General features: G+C 41.6%; 1 protein-coding gene across 2 annotated transcripts in view; it reads left to right on the forward strand.

Annotated features, from left to right (window-relative positions):
• Window positions 1-16,342, forward strand: part of LOC146544746 (uncharacterized) — a 64,736-nt gene extending 48,394 nt beyond the window's left edge. For both annotated transcript variants that reach the window (XR_014882564.1, XM_085221233.1), the window contains one exon: window positions 16,215-16,342. Coding sequence is in view for 1 of the 2 variants with exons in the window: in XM_085221233.1 (XP_085077359.1) it covers window positions 16,215-16,247 (33 nt within the window). In the remaining variant the exon portion in view is untranslated. The remainder of the gene's footprint in view (window positions 1-16,214) is intronic.
• Window positions 16,343-19,028: the final 2,686 nt, after the last annotated feature.

Raw genomic sequence — 19,028 nt, forward strand, 5'->3', positions numbered from 1 at the left:
GCATACCTTGCCAGTTTGTGGCATCAGCCTCCCGTACTGCTCTTAATTATTCTAGAAAACTAAGGAACTCTTTCATCCTGATGACAAATTGTCCCATCCCCTCTTAGTCTCCTTTTTAATGAACTACAATTCCTCAATTTCCTTCAGTTTTTCCCTGAAAGCCAATTTCTCTAACCCTTGTATGGTTTTTCTCCAAACTGTATGTTTTTTCTGTGTCAGCAGCCTTGCTAGAAAGGTCACCTTCCACACATTTACCTAAATTTTACTATGGTTGATAATAATTCTGAGCATTTTAAACTCAGTGGTTTCGAGTGTTTCATATTCCAGGTGCTCAACTTGAGAGGCTGGAAGAGCCTGGTGCTTATGGAAAGACGTGCTTCTCCTTCAGAAAGGTCAAAAACTTATTTACATACAGCACCACTGTAATGCTGTTACCTCTGTTACTGACAACAGCAATCAAAAAGTTGCATAAACAATGAAGGACTGAGCAAGATGCCAAAATTTTGCTTGTGTATTTGAAGCAAGTAATAGTTCTTATTAAAAGATCCCATGGCACTTTTCATATTCACTGAGACAAGACTTTATTTTTTTAAGCCTGCATTTGAATGACCTGAACACAGTAATCATGGATGCGTGTAATTTTTTCCCCTCCTCCTGCTTGATCCCAGATTTAAATCATAATACTGAAATCATGACGTCACTCTCAATCATTTCCACACGGCTTCACTTGTAGGATCAAAAAGAAGGTGAAGCGTTCTTGTGTCAGCAGAAAGCTGATTTTGGGGATGGGAAGATAATGCACTGAAATTTCTAATAGTAACTAGAAGACTTCAAAGAAACGTGCAGGTAAAGTACCCTTCTTTTTCGCTTGATATTTGCTCTGCCTCAAATTTTCGAAGTCGGTAGGTAGAGGTTCCATTTTAAAGGGAATGTGCAAGAGATTGTGCTGGCAAGGAGATCTCAAGTCGTAGATGCTCTGGTTCCTTGAGAAAACCTTTCCTGCATTAAAATTCACAGGTGAATTCTAGAAAATAAACCTTGGAAACAAAACAAGGTAAGATAATAGCAGATTGTGTTGCCCAGCCTCATACTTCCATTTTCTCTGGTACATTAGTTTTCTAAAGGTAGCATTTTGGCTCTGGACGAATGAAAGGGCAAAGGTTACAGAATGTGAGGCCATGGCTGCTGGAAAAGAGAATAACTGTGACAATGGTGGGGAAGTGCAGGCCACCAGCACTAAGCACAGAGAGATGTGGGAAATTGGCAAGGAGGAAGAGGATGTCATTTTCTGAGACAGTGGGAAATGAGCTCTGTCTTCAAGCATTTCTATTTATGGTATAACAATTGTAAATATCGCAGGAGATATTTGATACTAAGATGAGGAAAGGAGTTTTAAGTCTTTGTCTTTGCATGGGCTGCTTTTGTTCAAGAAGCAACAATGGAAAAGAGGGGATGTGGAAGAAAAAAAAAAAAAAAAAAAGAGGCTTCTGCTGCAGCATTTCCCAAACTGTTTTTCCCGTGCCCCTCTCCCAAGTGAACTCTACCTTTCATGACCCTTCTCTCCCCCTCTCCTCCCAAACCCACCCATACAGCATTCAGAATTATAGCCTCTCATCTTTCCTTGCAGCCCTGACAGCACCTCTTGTGCTTCCCCCCATCTCCCCCACCCGCTTCTTTCCCAGAGGCTAAGTCCTAGTTTGGGAACTGCTGTTTCCACTGAATTTCAGTTCCTGGCAACTATCTGTAAAATACTTTGACCAAAAGAGCACCGTTCCCCAGAGGCTGCAATTCTAATTCTGCTGCATGGCACTGGTGTGAATTCAGAGCAGAGCTCCCAGCTGTGTGCCCGAACAGCCCTGCTGGGCTTATCCCTGAATGTGTAAAATGAGAAAGGCTCTGCCATTTGTTTTAGACTGTAGCACCTCTCTCTTCTGGCTCTGAGATCAGCTTCACTGCTTGGTTCACAGAATGTCTCTGTTCATGACTATTCTGCCACAGCTCCAAGAATGTTCTCAGTCTTCTGCCAATAGCCTTCATTAATTTGGATAGTTTTCCTTCAGACTTCATTAATGATAATCTTTAAGAAGTAATCAAGCATTACTTATGAAGAAAAACCATACCTCTCACTGCACTTGCTGGAAACATGGAGGCATAAATTTTGGGACTCTTGTCTTCCCAAAGAGTCTTTCCCAAACCTAGCTCCTGTCCCCACTTTTCATTTATGCTGCATTTCAGGCTCACCAGAGCCACTCTCTTGTCTGACAAGCTAACTTCTCTTGGAAGCTCTTTGCTCATCTCATAGAAGGTGGATACAGCAGCAGTGTTTGGCACTCTTGAAAAATATGCTGTTTATTTATCCATCCAAATGTTGATTTTTAAAGTCTCATTACAGTCATTTGACTTTCAAATATCTTGGCCCCATAATACCAGGTAATTAAAACAAATAGACAACATCATGTGACATTCTGCTCTTCTGTTCAAAGATTTCTCAGTTACTCAATTATCTCCTCTCTAAGCCAGTGTATTCTTCTCCTAGTCTGTTTATTATTTCAAGGCTCAAGCAGATGCGTATCCAGGAAGGAAAAAAAAAAACCAGCAAGATGCTTTGGGGAGAGTTATGAAAGTGGGGAAAAAAGAGTGGAGATTCATTATCTCAGTGTTACTGAGGCCTTCACTCCTAGTGGCGCAGGAACTGACCCTGCTGTGGACTCCACAGTGATGGCAATGTAAGAGAGCCACCAGAGATAAGTCTATTATGAACAAACAACTCTGCAGCTCCAGCCCCGTGCACATGAGAGCTTGCCTGCCAGCCTTCCCAGCAGCTCAATGTGCTGAGAGAAGCAGCTCGCTCCCCACACAGCCCAGCTGCCTGCTCTGCCTAGCAGAGGATGCAGAGCAGCCCCACAGGACTGTGGTGTGGACATCCATCACCAGTCCTGTCAGACCAGCACTTGAACTTCTGTGAGATATAGGTGATTTCTAAATTTGTTTCCGAGGCTGCTTGCAATAATAAAATAAAAAAGACACTGACAGAACCACAGGGAAATATGATCTGATGTAAAACCACAGCGGTTTTTGACTTTTTTGGAAGGCTTTGTAATGTGTTTGAATTGGCCACCTTGCTATCTTTGGCAGCAACTGCTAATCCCTCTGTGTCCTTAGCTGGTGTCCTTGATACTCCAAATTAGCTAATATTTTTAGAAGATTTTAACTTTTATTCTTGATTATGCAATGGATATATCACCGGATATTTTTCATGTCAGCATGATTAAAATGCTTAATCCCCTCAGAGAAATTTGCTGTGATTTAAACCACTGTTAGAATTCATGTTTGAGATTTAGGAGAGCAAAGAGCCAAGTAGATTTAAGAGGCAGCAATTCCTCCAAAAGGTCTTTACTCTTCAAAAATGCTGGTACAAACTCTTTGCAGAACAAAACTCAGTGCAATGCTATGTGGATACAAGGGATGGCTTTCTCATTCTTTGAGCTGTGGCACCCAGGAGTGGGGTTCCAGACAAGCAGAGAATTTCTGAGCAGCTGAAAGGTTCTGGGAGATAATGTATCTCTCCCATCCCAGCATGAGGCAATCACTACAAGTAGCACTTGCTCATTTTTCTGGGTTTCACCTCAAATGCAGGAAAATAGGAGCCGTGGCACCATTGAGCAAAGCAGTGGTATGCACTACAGTGGTGTTGGGGTCTGTATGTGTCAAGGAGGAGTCAAAGGAGTCACACTGTGGACAACACCTGAGGCACACAGAAGGATGCGAAGCATTCTCAGCAGTGACAGCTGCTTTGGAAAAATCATGAAAAAATCACAGAACAGCTTGGGTTGGAAGGGACTCTAACGATCATCCAGTTACAATCCATTCCTACTGGCAGGGTTGCCACTAAAATGATAGGAATCAAACTCCAAAAAAAGTCTTCAAAAAAAAAAAAAATCTTTTATGGATGGCCCTTTCCTGTAAAATCATTCTTTTGTAGAAATAAAGACCTTCAGAAAATGTCTAAAAAAAGATGAAATAATCTTATCTATTAGACATTTTACATTCATAAAGGCATATTCTCTGTCTTCATCACTTCAACTTTCTTCACATTCTTCAGTATATTCCTAACTTTATACAAACCAATATATTATGGAGCTTAGATATATTCATGTCTTCATCCAATAACTCTAGAGCTGTATTAATGAAACGTTTTTTTTGTGAGGCTTAAATTTAGGCCCCCATTTCTCAAAAGTATCACTGATATTATATCTTTTTGACCTGTGCTATGTCATTCAGTAGGCATAGTCAAACTTTCCAGGGAATCCATGAGATTTAAACAAAGGTCTTTGTGACTGTTAATATTCAAAATATAAAAAGGTGCTCTGTTCTTGTTGTTGTTTTTTTTTTTTAATTTTTTATTCAATCCTCCTGAGAGAAAGATTGAAATGTCAGAGTCACAAAGGGCTTCCATATAAATGGGAGCCAGACTTCTCTTTGGAATTTTACAGATAATTATTTTTGAACCTGAATGGCCTGTGAACAACGCCTGTGTTCTTAGATTGAATTGCTAAGTTATAGGTACAGGTGCTAAGCACTGTTGCATCGAAGCACAAGTTCAGAAAATGAGATCAGCTACCAGAGGCACTGTCTCCTGCTTAGAAATCTCCCTCTGTTAAAACCACTCATTAGCTATTCTGTTGAATGCCATGAAGGAGATCAAGCCAGGGTGGAAGGAAGAATGATTTCAGACTGAGTTTTCAATTAAAATCCAGTCTGCTCTGTTTCTGATAATCTCTAAACTCTTTTGAAGAAATGATCATTATAACTGTGTTTAATCTGTTTTCAAAACAGACTGTGAAATAGCCATTGTGTATGCACCTTCTGTTTTTATAACTTCTGCGCTTTGATATTGTAATTGATGCAAGTGGGCGCAATTAAATCTTTATTTGGAAACTTGCACCAAAGCAAGTCATTCAGAAAAAAGCCACCAATGTGCTTTGACTCTAGATTCTCACACATATTTGCACTTACAATCACAGCTTTTGTTCTCTTAAACTAACAAGGGCTGTTTAGCATAAGAAAGAGTTAACACAAGCTGCCTTCCCTTGTGCTAATTTCGGGAATAAAACTTGAATGGGAAAAAATCTGCTGGAAACTATGCTGTCTCCATTAAAAATCACCAATTTTTTATTTTAATAAGTGACTAACTACAAGTGGAAAAGTTTATTGCTAAAATGAACAATGACACATCAACAATTACTGTAACTCAGCGATGAAACCTCTGGATTTTCTTAAACTGAAGTAAGATCACAGGAGAACAGATCCGTTCTTCAGCTTAAATTGTTTCCAAAAAACATTTTTTTTTTCACTTCTGGGATTTTTACTTTAAAGCATGAAACAAGCAGGGATCAAGACTGACTGTTAGCTTTAATGTGTGGTTTGCTGGCATATCTGTGTTCTTATGAGCTGTGACAGCTATTAATCAGTCATCGTATTACAAAGTATGTTTCTGGTACTGCTCTCTTAGAATCTAGCTGTGGATTTGTTTTGTGAAATGGCATTTTGTAGAAAGATGTGTTTGGTCCATCTCAGTTTAGTGGTTGGTTTTTTTTGGTCCAAACAAACAGCACAAAGCTTAGTTGAAGTATTCACCTGCTTTTGAAATGACAAGTCAGACATGCTTTGTTTTCTCAGAGACTCTCAACTAAAAGGGAAAACCTTAAAGACAATAAAAGATAGATCCCTATGTGTGTGTAGAAACATTCTGATATGAATAACATATAATTGTTTTATCTTCTCAAAAAGGTCATATAGTCCATTGTTACCACATATAGAGCAAACTCAAAATATCAAGTAGTGAGTGTACCCAGGTTTAAAAATATGTAGAGAAGGTTTAAAAACCTTTGTATTAATATATCTGGAAGATACCACGTTGTCCTTCATGTGCTACAAAGAAGTTTTCAGAGGGCACTTGCTGACAGAGTACATCTCCAGCATAAGCCAACGCTGTCTGTGTTGCTCCTGGGTTAGGCTATTCCTGACAAGCAAGATAGCCCCTCATGTCTCTCAAATAAATATGGCAAATACTAACTTCAGTCTGTCACTACAGGAAAAGTACTCCACTCCACTGAAAACTTCTTTATTGTTGATGAGACTGACACCTGGTCTAGTGTCCAGTAACAGTGCCTGTCTTGTTGATTGCCTCTTGAGGTAATTCAGCATCTCAGTGATAGGTCTCATCTTTAGTAGGAGAACTGCTCATCACTGGAGTACCTTTTCTCCTTAGTGCCATCCTTCAGCAGATGGTAGCTATTAAGCTTCCCCAGCCCAACTTGCCTAAAGTGTGTGTAAGTTCTAAAATTTAAGATCAACTTAAGCTCACTTAAGAGGAGGCTGTCTCTGAAAGAACTGTTTTCCTCCTCTCCCTTGGCTGTACATTACTTAGCCATTTCTTGTGTCAGCACCTGCTTTCCACAGCTTTCCAACTATTTCCATAGCTGATAAGACCTCATTTTCTTTAAATGGCTAAAAGAAGAAGAAAATAAGATCTGCTAATATTTATGCAAAGCAGTCAGCAGGAAGCTGATGGAGCAGAGCAAAGGAAAAAAATGGATTGCCATTTCTAATGGCAGTGTGCTTTATGCTGAATGTGAACCTGCACTCTGAGGCTGCATCTGCAATTGAGGTGAATCCACAAGCTGCTTCTGTGGAGCCAGGTATTGAACTACATATCAGACCACTGCCTTTACCTCAAATCTTTTGTGAATTCTGATTTTTCATTGTAAAAGTAACACTCTGACAATATTCAGCCTGAAGAAAATATTAGAAAAGCATTGGATTTAATAAAATGTGAAAACAAATTTCGAAACTGGTTGCAAAATGGAATTTCTGTCCTCTTTTTAGAACTGTATACAGCCCTGGAAGGAGAACGGGCAAACCATAAAAATTATTCCAAATTCCCCAGGATTGAGCAAAAGTAAGAATGGCTCTGCCTTTTATACTGGTCTGACTGACCAGGTTCCACTGATCAGTACCAGAATAAAGGCAGGGGAAAAATATTTTTCCCGCCCTTCAACCAAATGTGGAATTTAAATAAAAACAACATAAAACAGTCAGACAAATATTACAACTTCCTGCTCCAGTCCTTTAAAAATTCTCCCTCACTTACACAAGCTTGGAAAGGATTCAGAGCCCTAAGTTACCACTGAGAGTAAATAATAATTATATTTGCCATAAGAAGAGGTTTTGGTAAGTGTCAGCTTAAGGACAGCAGATGGGATTATCTGTTGGGAATTTCCCCTTGCTACTGCAGTAGGTTTTGCTTTAACAGAGAGCTGAAGAGAAAATAAGTGGTTGAAAGACTACTCAGGATCATGGTGGCATCAGGAACAACAGACTCTTTTCCAGCCAGACTTCCATTTTGTGCAGTTCCGTTCTCTGCCCCTGTCAGCTCTCCTGTGTCTCTTTCCCTTTAGTTGTAACAGTCTGGGAAGTGCCAAGTGACTGCTTAAGTAGAGGCAGAGAGAATGGCTGCTATATTAAAGGGCAGTTGGGGAGAGTCATAGGTACAGAGAGAGAACAGGGGATACCGTAAGAATGGGAAACAAGATTTTCCTGCGCTGCAAGAGTTGAAGAGCAAGTATAGAAAGAGAAGGCTATCAGAAGGGCCCTCAGAAATGCTACAGCCAGCAGACAATGTCAGATAATGCCTTGTTTTCAAACTCTGTTTCTTAATCAAAACCTTCCCCAAATGCATCAGACTCTGCTAGGACCCCCTTCCTGCAGCTATTCCCATAGAACCTTGCCTTGCCTTGAAAAGAACATTCAACTCCTTATAAACCCTTCTCCATGCCCAGCTTACCTCTTGAGTGTCCTCAATGTTTTTTGCTTTCCTGAAATTGACTAATATTCTCTTGCTCTCTAAAGCACCATGCTTTTTTTTTTCTTTTTTTTTTTTTTTCCTTACCCTCCACACTCCGCATCTTTTTGCCACTTCTATAACACTGAATTTTGCCCACCCATTTTTCAACCCTGGGACAACACAGTTCTAGACAGTGAGTACAGTTGTAGACAGCTGAACAAGGTGCTGCTCATTAAGCCCCTCAGATGGCGTCACTCGTACCTGCCTAAAACTAGCCTTGCTTGGAAAGAAATGACATCTCTCTTCTCTTTATCATTGAAGCCTCATATCAACATCGATACCCACACCTGTTGTTGGGACTTTTTACAGATCTAGAGGGATTGCTCTGACCTGCAATGTAATCATGATGTCTTCCAGCAACTCCACACCCCACGCTAACAGTTCCCTCTTGGCCTTTCTCAGTATCACGTTTCAGTTTCACTCTGTCTTCGCTTTTTCAGTTTTCTCTACAATGAAGCTTTTTAACTGACACAAGATGTGAACCAGAGGCTTTAGAGTTAGTATATTCTAGGCTTTTATCACACAGAAAGGAAATGACAAGTGGCTTATGTTGGTGGGATAAACACATTAACTTTTTTTTTTTTTTTTCCCCTCCTTAAGTGACTGGCTGTATTTGAATCGTTACCTAAACTTCGTGGTTCTATACGTACTGCATTATGTTTTTCATATTTTCAATCTATCATATCCTAAATTAAGGTTCAACAATAAAAATCGGGATAGAAAACAATATAAATACTCTTATGAATGCATATGATTCATCTTATGTACTTAGTTCTATGTGCTGGTATTATCTATATTTTCATACATATGCTTTTTTAGTGCTAAATGTTAGCATTTAAGCTTTACCTACACATAGGACAAGGTGTACCAGTAGTACCCCTGACAACACCAGAAAAACTCAGCTCCAGTAAATGCACTATCCCCCATGACAAATGCTATTTCAAGGGCTATATTATGATTTTTGTACATGCTTACCTAGAGTGCTCAAACTACTTCAAGATTATAGGACAAGAAAACCTTCAGTAAGTCTGTTAGCTATCACAGCTGTATTAGTTTGCCACTTGTAGCTGCTTAGATGCCAATTTCCTTGAGGTTAATTGTATTAGCAGGTGCAATGCTGACAATAATTATATATAAGAAACCTAAGCATGCCTGTCTGTTTTCTCTTCAGTGAGGACAGAGAGATTGAGTGGGCCTTGCTGCTTTGAAAAAATGGCTCAACAGAGGTATAAGTTGTCTTGCACTGTGTCGTGTCTTTTTGCTCTTAAATGTTATCAACGTTAAGTTTGAGATGAGAACAGAAAGGAATTGAATGAAGCGTTTTCCCAAAGTGTTATGGAATTTGCTTGATGCTTTGTTTTTATAAAAACAAAAGGGCTACAGGGTCTGTTGCTTCCTTGAGTTGCTAGGAAAAAAATGACTCTGTACGTTACATTATATGTATTCCCACGCTCTGTGCAGAACGCCATCATGAACATAGTTGTTTTCTTAGGCAAATGGTGCTTTAATTATGTGCAATATTAGAAGCCTATTCATAGGGGGAAACAGTAACATTGATTCTTCATTGCAAAAGTTCTACTGAGTATGGTGAGTTTAACCTTGGAGTCGTCCAAGATCTTCATTCTTCGTGACTGTAGTTTTATCAAGTTGGAAGTCTTGGGAAAATAAGAGCAAAGAGTAAGAGGGAAGGACCTAAAGATGACCATTGGTCATCAGTTTGTTAATAAGGACCAGGAAAAGCTCTGAGAGATTCTAGCTTCTAATTGTTGGCTTTTTTTCAATTTTTATTAAGTATTGGATGATTTACCTCACATTTTTTCAGTAATGAAATTGAACTCTGTCCAAAAACATGAAGTCAGCACAAGTTCTGAGAGCATATTGCTTGCTGGGTTCTCACACTTTAAAGCCTTGTGGACTCTATATATACTCTCCCCTTAGCGCTTTCACTACTACTGAACATGGGATCACCTACCTTGTGCTGACTAGCTTATGTCTGTTGATCTTCCTGCTTTATTTGCCTCTATTTTCCAAGTGTCTGGTGTGCTGAGCCCTTCCCAGACTCACTGATCACTTGTTTACTGTGCTGGAGTTGTAACTCTTGGCCAATTGGCAGCTGAGAAGAGAAGAACAACAGTTTCTCAGTGCATTAAATTGTCAAATTAGGTTCTTGCTTGGAAAAATATTGCTGGTTTTGTTTTCTTTTCCCTAAGTATGACATTACAAATATGTGGGGTTTTCATTTGTTTTTGGGTTGTGCTTTTTTTTTTTTTTTTGGTTGCTTATTTTTCCTTCTTGTTTTTATTCTGGGATGTATAAAAAAAAAAATTAAGTTTAACTGGCTTTCTTGATAGGTCAAGAAGGATGTCATTTTTTCATTATTGCTTATTACTAAATTACTTCTATGTGAGTACTAATAATGGTGTTACTTTAGAATAAACACTAACTGAGGAAGATGAGTATATTGGGAGGGTTTGTAAAGGAAGTAGCACAGATTTCAGACTGGCGATCATTGCGGCCATCATTATTCTTCTGTGGGCAAGCAACAATGGAGACAACAATATGAGAAATGGTAAAGCCCTGCAATCAACTATTGTCCATCTCTCCTGCGTGCTCTTTCTCTCTTTCAAAAATATAGTCCCCCCTAGGGGTAATTAGCTTTGTGGACCTGAGGTAAATTGTGTTTGGGTCTAACTTCCATACTAACCCATTCTGTTGCAGGAAAGTTGGAGGAGAGTTTTCTTCAAAAACATTAGCAGGATAGACTCCTCTTTCCCATAAGAGCTATCCATTGACAAGTAATTGTGTGGAACTACACCCTAGTGGTATTTCTCATTCTCTTTTTGAACCTAGCATATATGCAAACTCATGGAGGGAATACATGTGTATACCCACATTTCAAATTCAAAAATAATTTAAAGCCAGAAAATACAGAAATTGATCTCAAATACATGAACTAGCAGCCACACTTCTATTTTGGTTGGTGCAGAGTAAGTCTCCTGGATTGCTTCATTAGGCTCTGTAAGCAAAAGAATGCCAGACACTTGAATCTTCCTTGGTCTTTGGCAGTGGCTTTCAGCACGGGGAATTCATGGAGGTGCTTGGGGAATGCATTTAAAAGGCCATGTGTCTGTGGAATTTAGGTGGTTCCAGGTTAGGAAATAGCTGAATGGTCTTTTGTACAGAATAAACTTTTGGATTTAGCACCCAAATTTTGCACAAACCCACGTCTGGCTTTAGAATGCATGCATATGGAGAGAAGTAAAATTAACTGCTAACTCCAGTAGCAGCTGTTGTATAGTCAATAATTCTGATCAGACCATTTTTACTTCAGTTCCTGAATATGGATTTATGAGCCAACCTTTAAAAATTTTGGCAGAAGTTCTTCAAAGGAATTCATCTCTCTTATACTAGCCTGTGATGAGACCCAAAACTTCCAATGGCTAAATTCTTGTAAGAAAGCATGAACATCTGTACCACACTAAATCATGGGCATACTAGGCTTGGCACTTTCCACCAGTGGAAAGCAGTAGATGCTTGGGAGAACAGGACAAGCACAGAATGATACTTGGCCAGAATCCTCTCCAAGCAATTCAGGGATTCTATGTACCAAAAGTTCTGTGTTCATACTTAATTACTGTGAGTAGATTTTTTTTTTTTTCATGAACTTTCTCAATCACTTGAATACTGGAACTCTTTCCTCCACTGCATCCTGCAGCAAGAAATTCCAAGATTTAACTGTGCTCTGTGTGAGGATACATGTCTTTTTGTTTCTTTGAATCTGTCATTTGCTTGGATCTTTTGAGAGGTAATTCACTATTCCATATGTTTTTTGTCAGTGTGTGTTTTTATTGTATCTCACCAATATATTATCCAATCATCTCACTGATATATTATCAGTGTGAGCTTCTGTGTATCTAGAATTTGCCTATGGGCTTGTCAATGCATTTATAGACCTTTCCTGTTCCTATATAAACACTTCAAAAATTGAATCCCAGGTGGGCTTATGCTGATTCAAGGAAATCAAAAAGCAGATTTTATGCATATTGGCAGCAGAGGTAGACTGCGGATACTGCAAGAACCATGAAAAGATTCCCTTTAATTTTACTTTTAAGAGCTGGATTTGTCAGGTAAGAGTTACCTTAGGCTCTGAGCAGAAGCACACGTGTGAACGTGTGCATATGTCTGCACAGACACAAAACCAAGCTGCCAAAGCCATCTGTGCTGGAGGAAAGGTGGTGGGGTTAAGCCATACAGTATGAGAGAGAAACACGGTGCCCTGGCTTAACAATGTCTGCTGGCTCCCAAGGAAACTTTCTGGAGCCAGCAAGTAAGGGACATGGTAACGTGGCAACAAAACAGAAGTGACGATTGCTCAGTGTCACAATTACCTAGAATTAGTCTTGCACCTTGGGATGGTCCAGAGCTATGTGTGAGAGCACATTACTCAGTTAGTTACAAGTCTTATCTGTGAGGAGTCAGCCTGACCCCAGGAGGAGTTCACAGGTCCAAGAGTCACCTTGAGAATGTGTTTCTACGGTGCACTCTTCTAACAGTACCCCAGGTACAGCTCTTCCAGTGCAGCTTTCTTTTCAGCTTTTAGATTCTAAACTCTTTGCAGATGGCAGTCTGGAGAGAGAAGTAGCAGAAAAGTCTGCTTTAAGCTGTCACAGCAAACTAAATCTGGCTGCAGTCATAGAGTAGCAGTTAAATGATCCCGCAACATCAGCGGTAGCTTTTATGTGAGAACATGACCGTACCCAGTGTTTGAAGACTATTGCTAACTTCGGTTTGGGAGATGAAAGTTTGTATTTAGACTTGATGAAGAGCCTTTGAAGATAAGTGTGTGCACGCATGTGTCTCTGTGTACAAAGCACACAATTAGGGCTCCTTTTAACCACGTCAATTTTACACTACTGTGACTTGACAGGCATTGGCAGAGGTATGCCTGATTTACTCAGGCATTAAAAAAAAAAAAAAGAAAAAACAACAGGGCTTGTACCTTCATATGAGTGTTGAGCATCTCACAGATGTGGTACACAAAATTGTGTAGGTATACACACACCGCAATTGCACTGCACATAACTGTCTTTCATGTCCGTTAGAAGCAGAGTTCAACCCTGTTCAGTTTGCTTCCCATCTCACCAACATCAGACAGAAGCCTGGAGCTGAGCAGCACGTTGGGCAGTGATTCACTACACAGGATGATGCAGCACAATTTGTTTTGGCTTTTTGATATTCCACATCTAACTGCTATGCATTTTTAATGCTAAGCTACTGATACAATAGTGGTAAGAAGTACAGTGAAAGAGAATGCAAACTAGTTTAATAATGTCTCCAGAGCTTTCCAAATGTGTGAGGCTATCCAGCCTGTTTACAGAATGCAGTCTGCTAGAATGAAAGAAAATCAAACCAAACCCTTGTCCAGAAGATATCATTGGCAACATTAAGAATCCTATAATACCCCAGGGACAGTAGTTGCATCCCTACCTCTCACTGCCTACTACTGTTAAAAATATTGCTTGGTTGCTTATTTATGTGGAAGTAGCAGATTAGGGAGTCGTGTTTGAGTGCATATTCAACATCTGTGAAAGCAGTTTCAGTTTAATAGGCTGAATCAGACACCACATAATCACTTTTGGGAAGAATCTGAGCAAATGGAATCATGTCTATAGTTTCTTCTTTTCCTTCTTTCTTCTGCAGCTCAGCTCTGATAACTGCTCACTGGGCTCAAACCATGGCTCTTTAATCTCACCTTTTATTAAGCGATCACCAGTGGTTCAGAAATAGCCTTGTGTAACATATTAAGGACCAAGTAAGCCAAATCAGTGTTTTGGGGCTCTCATATGGCTTTCATATAGCTGAATGGAGTTCATCTTTTCACAATTGCAAACCTTCAAGTTGGATGTTAACACTTTTGAAGTAACTTCCAGTGCCAAAATGACGTTCCTCCCTTTCAGTTCAAAGAAAACACAACATCTGTCATAATGTGAAATGTAGATTTAATGCAAGCGTCAAGTCAGGCACTTGGTAATGAGGTAAAAACCCTTGAGATTTTAAGTTTCTCTTCCGTGCTATCCTGTTACAGGGAGGGGAAAGGAAAGAACTGTTTCTTTGGCACTTAGCAGCTTTTCTGCGTCGCTTATCTATCCTTCCTGGACATCTTCTGCGAATTAGTGTATTTTTCCTGGCGCTGTCCTCCTGAGAGGAGGAAGGTGCGATAATACTTGCTTTGTAACCGAGGGAAACTGAGGTACGGTCCAGACTGCCGAGGAGCCCTCAGCGCCAGTTTGGGGGGGGGAAGAGGGAATGTGGTGGGGGACGATCGCAGGAGGCTCCGCGGGGCCGACAGCGGGGAGCTCCGGGAGCAGCGGAACGGAGCGGGGCGCGACGCGGCGGCTGGGGCTGTCACAGCAGCAGCCCCGAGTGTGCCGCTGGGCACGCCTGGAAGCGCCTTTATTTGCACTGGGGGAAGAGTGGGTTTGCGGTAAGGATCTGCAGGTCTCCTTGTAGGAGGATAAATATTTGCCCTTTGGATCCCCCCCTCCTTCTCTTCGCCCCCCGGTTTTCCTTCAGCCTTTCCCCCAGGAAGGTTGGAGGGATCGCGGCGCGGTACGGAGCGGGGATTTGGAGATGCAGATGTGACACTGCAGCGCGAACGCCGCCCGCGGCAGCAGTTGATCGGGACCTCGGACCGCGTCTTTTATCTCTTTTAGCTCGGAGGAGATTGCCCTCAATAGACCCGCCGTAAAAAGAAAAAGAGGGGAAAAAAAAAAAAGAGAGAGAGAGATTGCAGTGCTGCCCTTGTGCATCCCACTGCGAGGAGGTCCCGGCGGTCCCTTGGGAAAACCGGGTGTCGAGAGCAGGAACACGAGCGGCCACCGAGCTAATCCGCTCCTCCACCTTCCCGCTAGTACCTCCCCCTTCTGCTCCTTTCTTCAATAGCAGCCCTTTTTCCAAATCTCAGGTTACTTCGCTAAAGAGTTCTCAGCCCTATAGTTTCAGCCCTTGTCTCTGCCTCCAGCTCCTTAAGAGCCACCCAGCCCCAGCGATCGGATTGGGCAGCCCGCCTTGACACACCACTGTGCTGAGTGCTTGAGGACGTGTTTCAACAGATGGTTGGGGTTAGTGTGTGTCATCACACTCGAGTGGGGATTAGGGCAGAGAGGCAGCCCGGCTGGAGCTGTGTGGTCTTCCCCAAGTGGGAGCTGCGAGCAAAAGAAGAACCACCTAGCTTTGAGGGAGAAGAGGGAGGAATCCTCTCCAGCAGCTCAGAGGGGAAAATAAAAACCCCACTCTTTATTCAGGTAAAGTAAAATGCACCTCCTGCTTTTTTTTTTTTTTTCCTTTTTTTTTTCCTTTTTTTTTTCCCCCTCTCTTTTTTCCTTTCTCCTTCCCTCGGAGGAATGCTAGCACGGCACACTTGTCAAAGCCAGTTGTGCTGCCTTCTCAGTGCTGCTGTTGTGCGGCTGACAGATAGCAGCTCGCACAGCCCGATGCTCTCTGCCCGCAGAGCTCACGCCCGGGTCCCGCTGCGGAAGGTGCGCGTTGTGAAAGCTCTCCCGGAGCTCTGCCCCTCCCGCACACACGTGCGGACCCCCGGTGCTGCGTGGTGGGGCGGTGGCGGGAGGGGGGACGGGGGACGACTGGATCGCAACCGGGAGTTTGTTCGGCTTGGAAATGCTCGAGCAGGGCAGCAGCCTGTCTGAGGCTCAGCTGCGAGGCAGAATGTTTGGAAAGTGCGTTTGAGATGTCTGTAAAGTTTGAGGAGTCCTTTATAGAGAGCTGGTGGGGGTTTCTGCTGATAGGTTTGGTTTACACATGGGCTTAAAGTCGGAAGAAAATTGGGAAAGTAAGAGAAGGCAGCGCACAGGGTAACGCTGCTGCGGAGCAGATGGATGTAATTCATTTGCAGATCTGTCTGTGGAAGTTTTACAAGTCATTGCAAACTAAGTAGCATCCCTAGAATGGATCATTAAAGTCTCACTGTATGGATTCTGAACAAGCAACCTCAAGTGTTAATTAAACGTAAGGGGAAAAAATGATGTCTGAAAAGGGAGGGGGGGAGAAATGCAGAGAGAATTTAGGGAAGCACTCTGCTATCATTTTCATTGAAATTAACTGCTAAATTCATTGATGTCTGCACAGGGGAAGCCCAGCAACTGAGGCGAGAAGTCAGAAATGCTATCCCTGGACTATATCAACTTTTAGAGTGTTAGGATGCTCTCGCTGCTTTACTCTGAATTACTAGAGGATGGGCTTTTTGTCTTTTAAGATAAATAATGTACTGTGTCTGTGTCTTCTTGTGCAGAGCAACAACCTGATTTGTTTCTTCGCGCTGTAACAGATCTTCACACTGACTCGCACATACCTGTGTGCCTATGAGTTACTGGCCTCCTACTTGTGAAGGAAATCTCACACTCTCCTCACCACTTACAGGTGAGATTTTCTATAAATAATGCTGTATATAATGTGTGCTGAAATGAGATCTGTGTAGTAGGCTGAGCAAGGGGATTTATAGCTGGTGCTTTGGGATTTTGGCATTCAGTTGTGTAGCGATGCCCATAAAACCGTGTTTCAAGTTGCACATGGAGTTCTGTCTCAAACCAACTTTTTCTCTTTGGCCTCTTTACGGTCTGGTCTTAGCCTGTATATTCAGATACACTCTTTGGTAAGCGAATAGCCACAGAAGGCACCACAGCAGTTCCAAACAATAAGTTAAATCCTTAATGAGGTGCATGACTAGATCAATACTTATGTGCAAAAAATTTGACTATTTTGATTTTTTTCTCAATCTACTGTTTATCACTGGAAAAAGTGATGGAAACTTTACAAGCTTCCAAAAAAAAAAAAAAAAAAAAACCCTGAAAAACAACCAAGCAAGCCCCTTTTCTGTGACTCTGCATTAAAGCCTTTTATGCCATGTGCATTGAATTTTTCCTTTTCCCTCTACCCAGCCTGTCTGTGAGAAGCCCATAAGCCAGCTGCAGCACGCAGTGCTTCAGCCATCCAAACAGAATAAGTTGAGCACTGCAGTGCTGTGAGATGTTCAGCCTGTGCTGTCACGGCCCTCTCTGTGGGCACCGTCAAGCCATAGATCACATAATCTATAAGAAAACATATTTTTTCCAGAAACTGAATCTCTAACTGCACGTGCCCATCATGTAATTGCTTCAATAAGAAAAAAAAAACCAACAATGAAGTTTCTCTAGCACTGCCAGAAAATCCTACCGAAAACTAGGAACAGCAAATCATGTTTTTCCTTCCTTTATAATGATGGGGCTGTTTAAAAGACAATGCCCACAGGGCAGTCCAGCTTCTTGTCAAAATGTAATCTACTGTTCCAGATGGTAAACATTCAAAGACATATTTATGGTGACTTCTACATACCTGCCTTTGACATTGGCTTTTTTTTTCTTCCCTGAGAGCACTTGTGCTGGGTACACACATGAAGTTCCCATTAGCATCCCAGCAGCTGTAAAAGTGTTCAGAACTCTCAGAGATGTTCCTCACGGTGAGATAAAAGTAATCTGAGGGAGAGATCTGAGACCGGTACGACTTTAGGACATCCGCGATACGCTCAAGGTTAGAAATTCCAGGGGAACAAAAAAATCCATAAGCCACTGTATGAAAGCTGTAAGATGTTCTTGTTGCGGCTAATTCATCTCTGTTTGATAGGGAATGCTGAAAATACCAGGCATGTCTGTACTATCAACTGCGTTTGTGATGTGAGGGAATCTGCGCTGCACAAAATGTGGTGGGTTTGTTTTTCCCCCCCACGTATCCCTTCCACTCCCAGATAGTGGAATCACAGCATCATAGAATGGCTGAGGTTGGGGGGAACCTTAAAGATCATGGAGCTCCGGTCCCCTGCTGTGGGTACTGGTGACCAGATTGGTATTGATCATCTTCATAGTTTAAGTGACACCTTTTTTTTTCCCCCACTTCTCCAAATAGTGAGACAGAGCCCAAGAAAACGTTTTCCAGTCTGAATGTGTTCTGCTCTGAATTGTCTTAATTATGTGTCAGTTTATTGCTTGTCAGAGGCTTCCTCTTCTTAGCACATTATAATCAAGGTGGGTGAGCTTGTTCTGTCATATTGCACAACTTCAGTTTCTCCTGCTTGGCATAGCTTTTTGGCTTTTCACTGACTTTGTCTCAGTTTCAGAGGAAAAAAAAAATAATTATGATTGGTGTAATATGACCTTAAAAAAAAAAAAAAAAAAAAAAAAAAGGTAAGTTTCCAAATGGCATGTAAATACATCTTCAGAAAGTAGGCTAGATGAGAGATTGTTAGGGAAAAATGCTTGTAGGGAGCCTGAAGTGTCCCAGAGATGGCAAGGATCAGTGTGAAAATAATAGTAATTGGAACTGATAAAAACAGTTTACTAAAAGTGTTGTGATGTGAGGGACAGCATTTCCAAATGTGGAAGACATTAGAAAAGCCTGCCCCACTCGGTGGATGTTAAATAGAGATGGAAAAAATTATTGTGAAAGATTTCCAAATTCTGTTCTGCCGAGGTCACTTTGTTGCAGCCTATTTGGTGGCTTGCAGTTGATTATCTAGCTTTGTTTAACTTACATGCCTCATTTGGTGTTAGGTGTTGGTTCGTGCAGTTTGAGTGCTGTGTAACAGCAGGCTCGCTCTCATCCGGGAAGGCCAGACATTGGTCTGGGTGTGATGAGAGCACTGGCCTCCATGATTTCCTCCACTTTAGAAAAGGGCTTTGGGGATTTGTGTTTGAGTGGGAAGGCAGACTGATGTGATAACAATTGAGAAAGTGCCTTTCTGAGTGCCCTGAGAGCCGCAGCCTTCAACAGAGAAGGGGGTCCCGTGACAGCTCTGCGGTGACACAGACAGAATCCAATTAGTGGCCACTCCTGCTGGTGATACGAGATCACTCCTAAAAATTTTCCACCATTGCCACCCTCATTGTAATCCCATCCACGATACCGATAATGGGATCATGAGTGTGTTTTCGGAAGGCCTATTTAAATTTTAACTACTATCTGAGGAGGTTTTGAGGATGTGAGATTAAAGGCACTGAATGGTGCAGCTCACACAGAGCTACGTGATGTGCATGTCACCCCGCAGCCGCTTCTCCCATGTTATATTTTCTCAGCA

The sequence above is a fragment of the Meleagris gallopavo genome, chromosome 3 (genome assembly GCF_905368555.1).
Source record: "Meleagris gallopavo chromosome 3, MGAL_WU_HG_1.1, whole genome shotgun sequence".
Taxonomy (NCBI): Eukaryota; Metazoa; Chordata; class Aves; order Galliformes; family Phasianidae; genus Meleagris; species Meleagris gallopavo.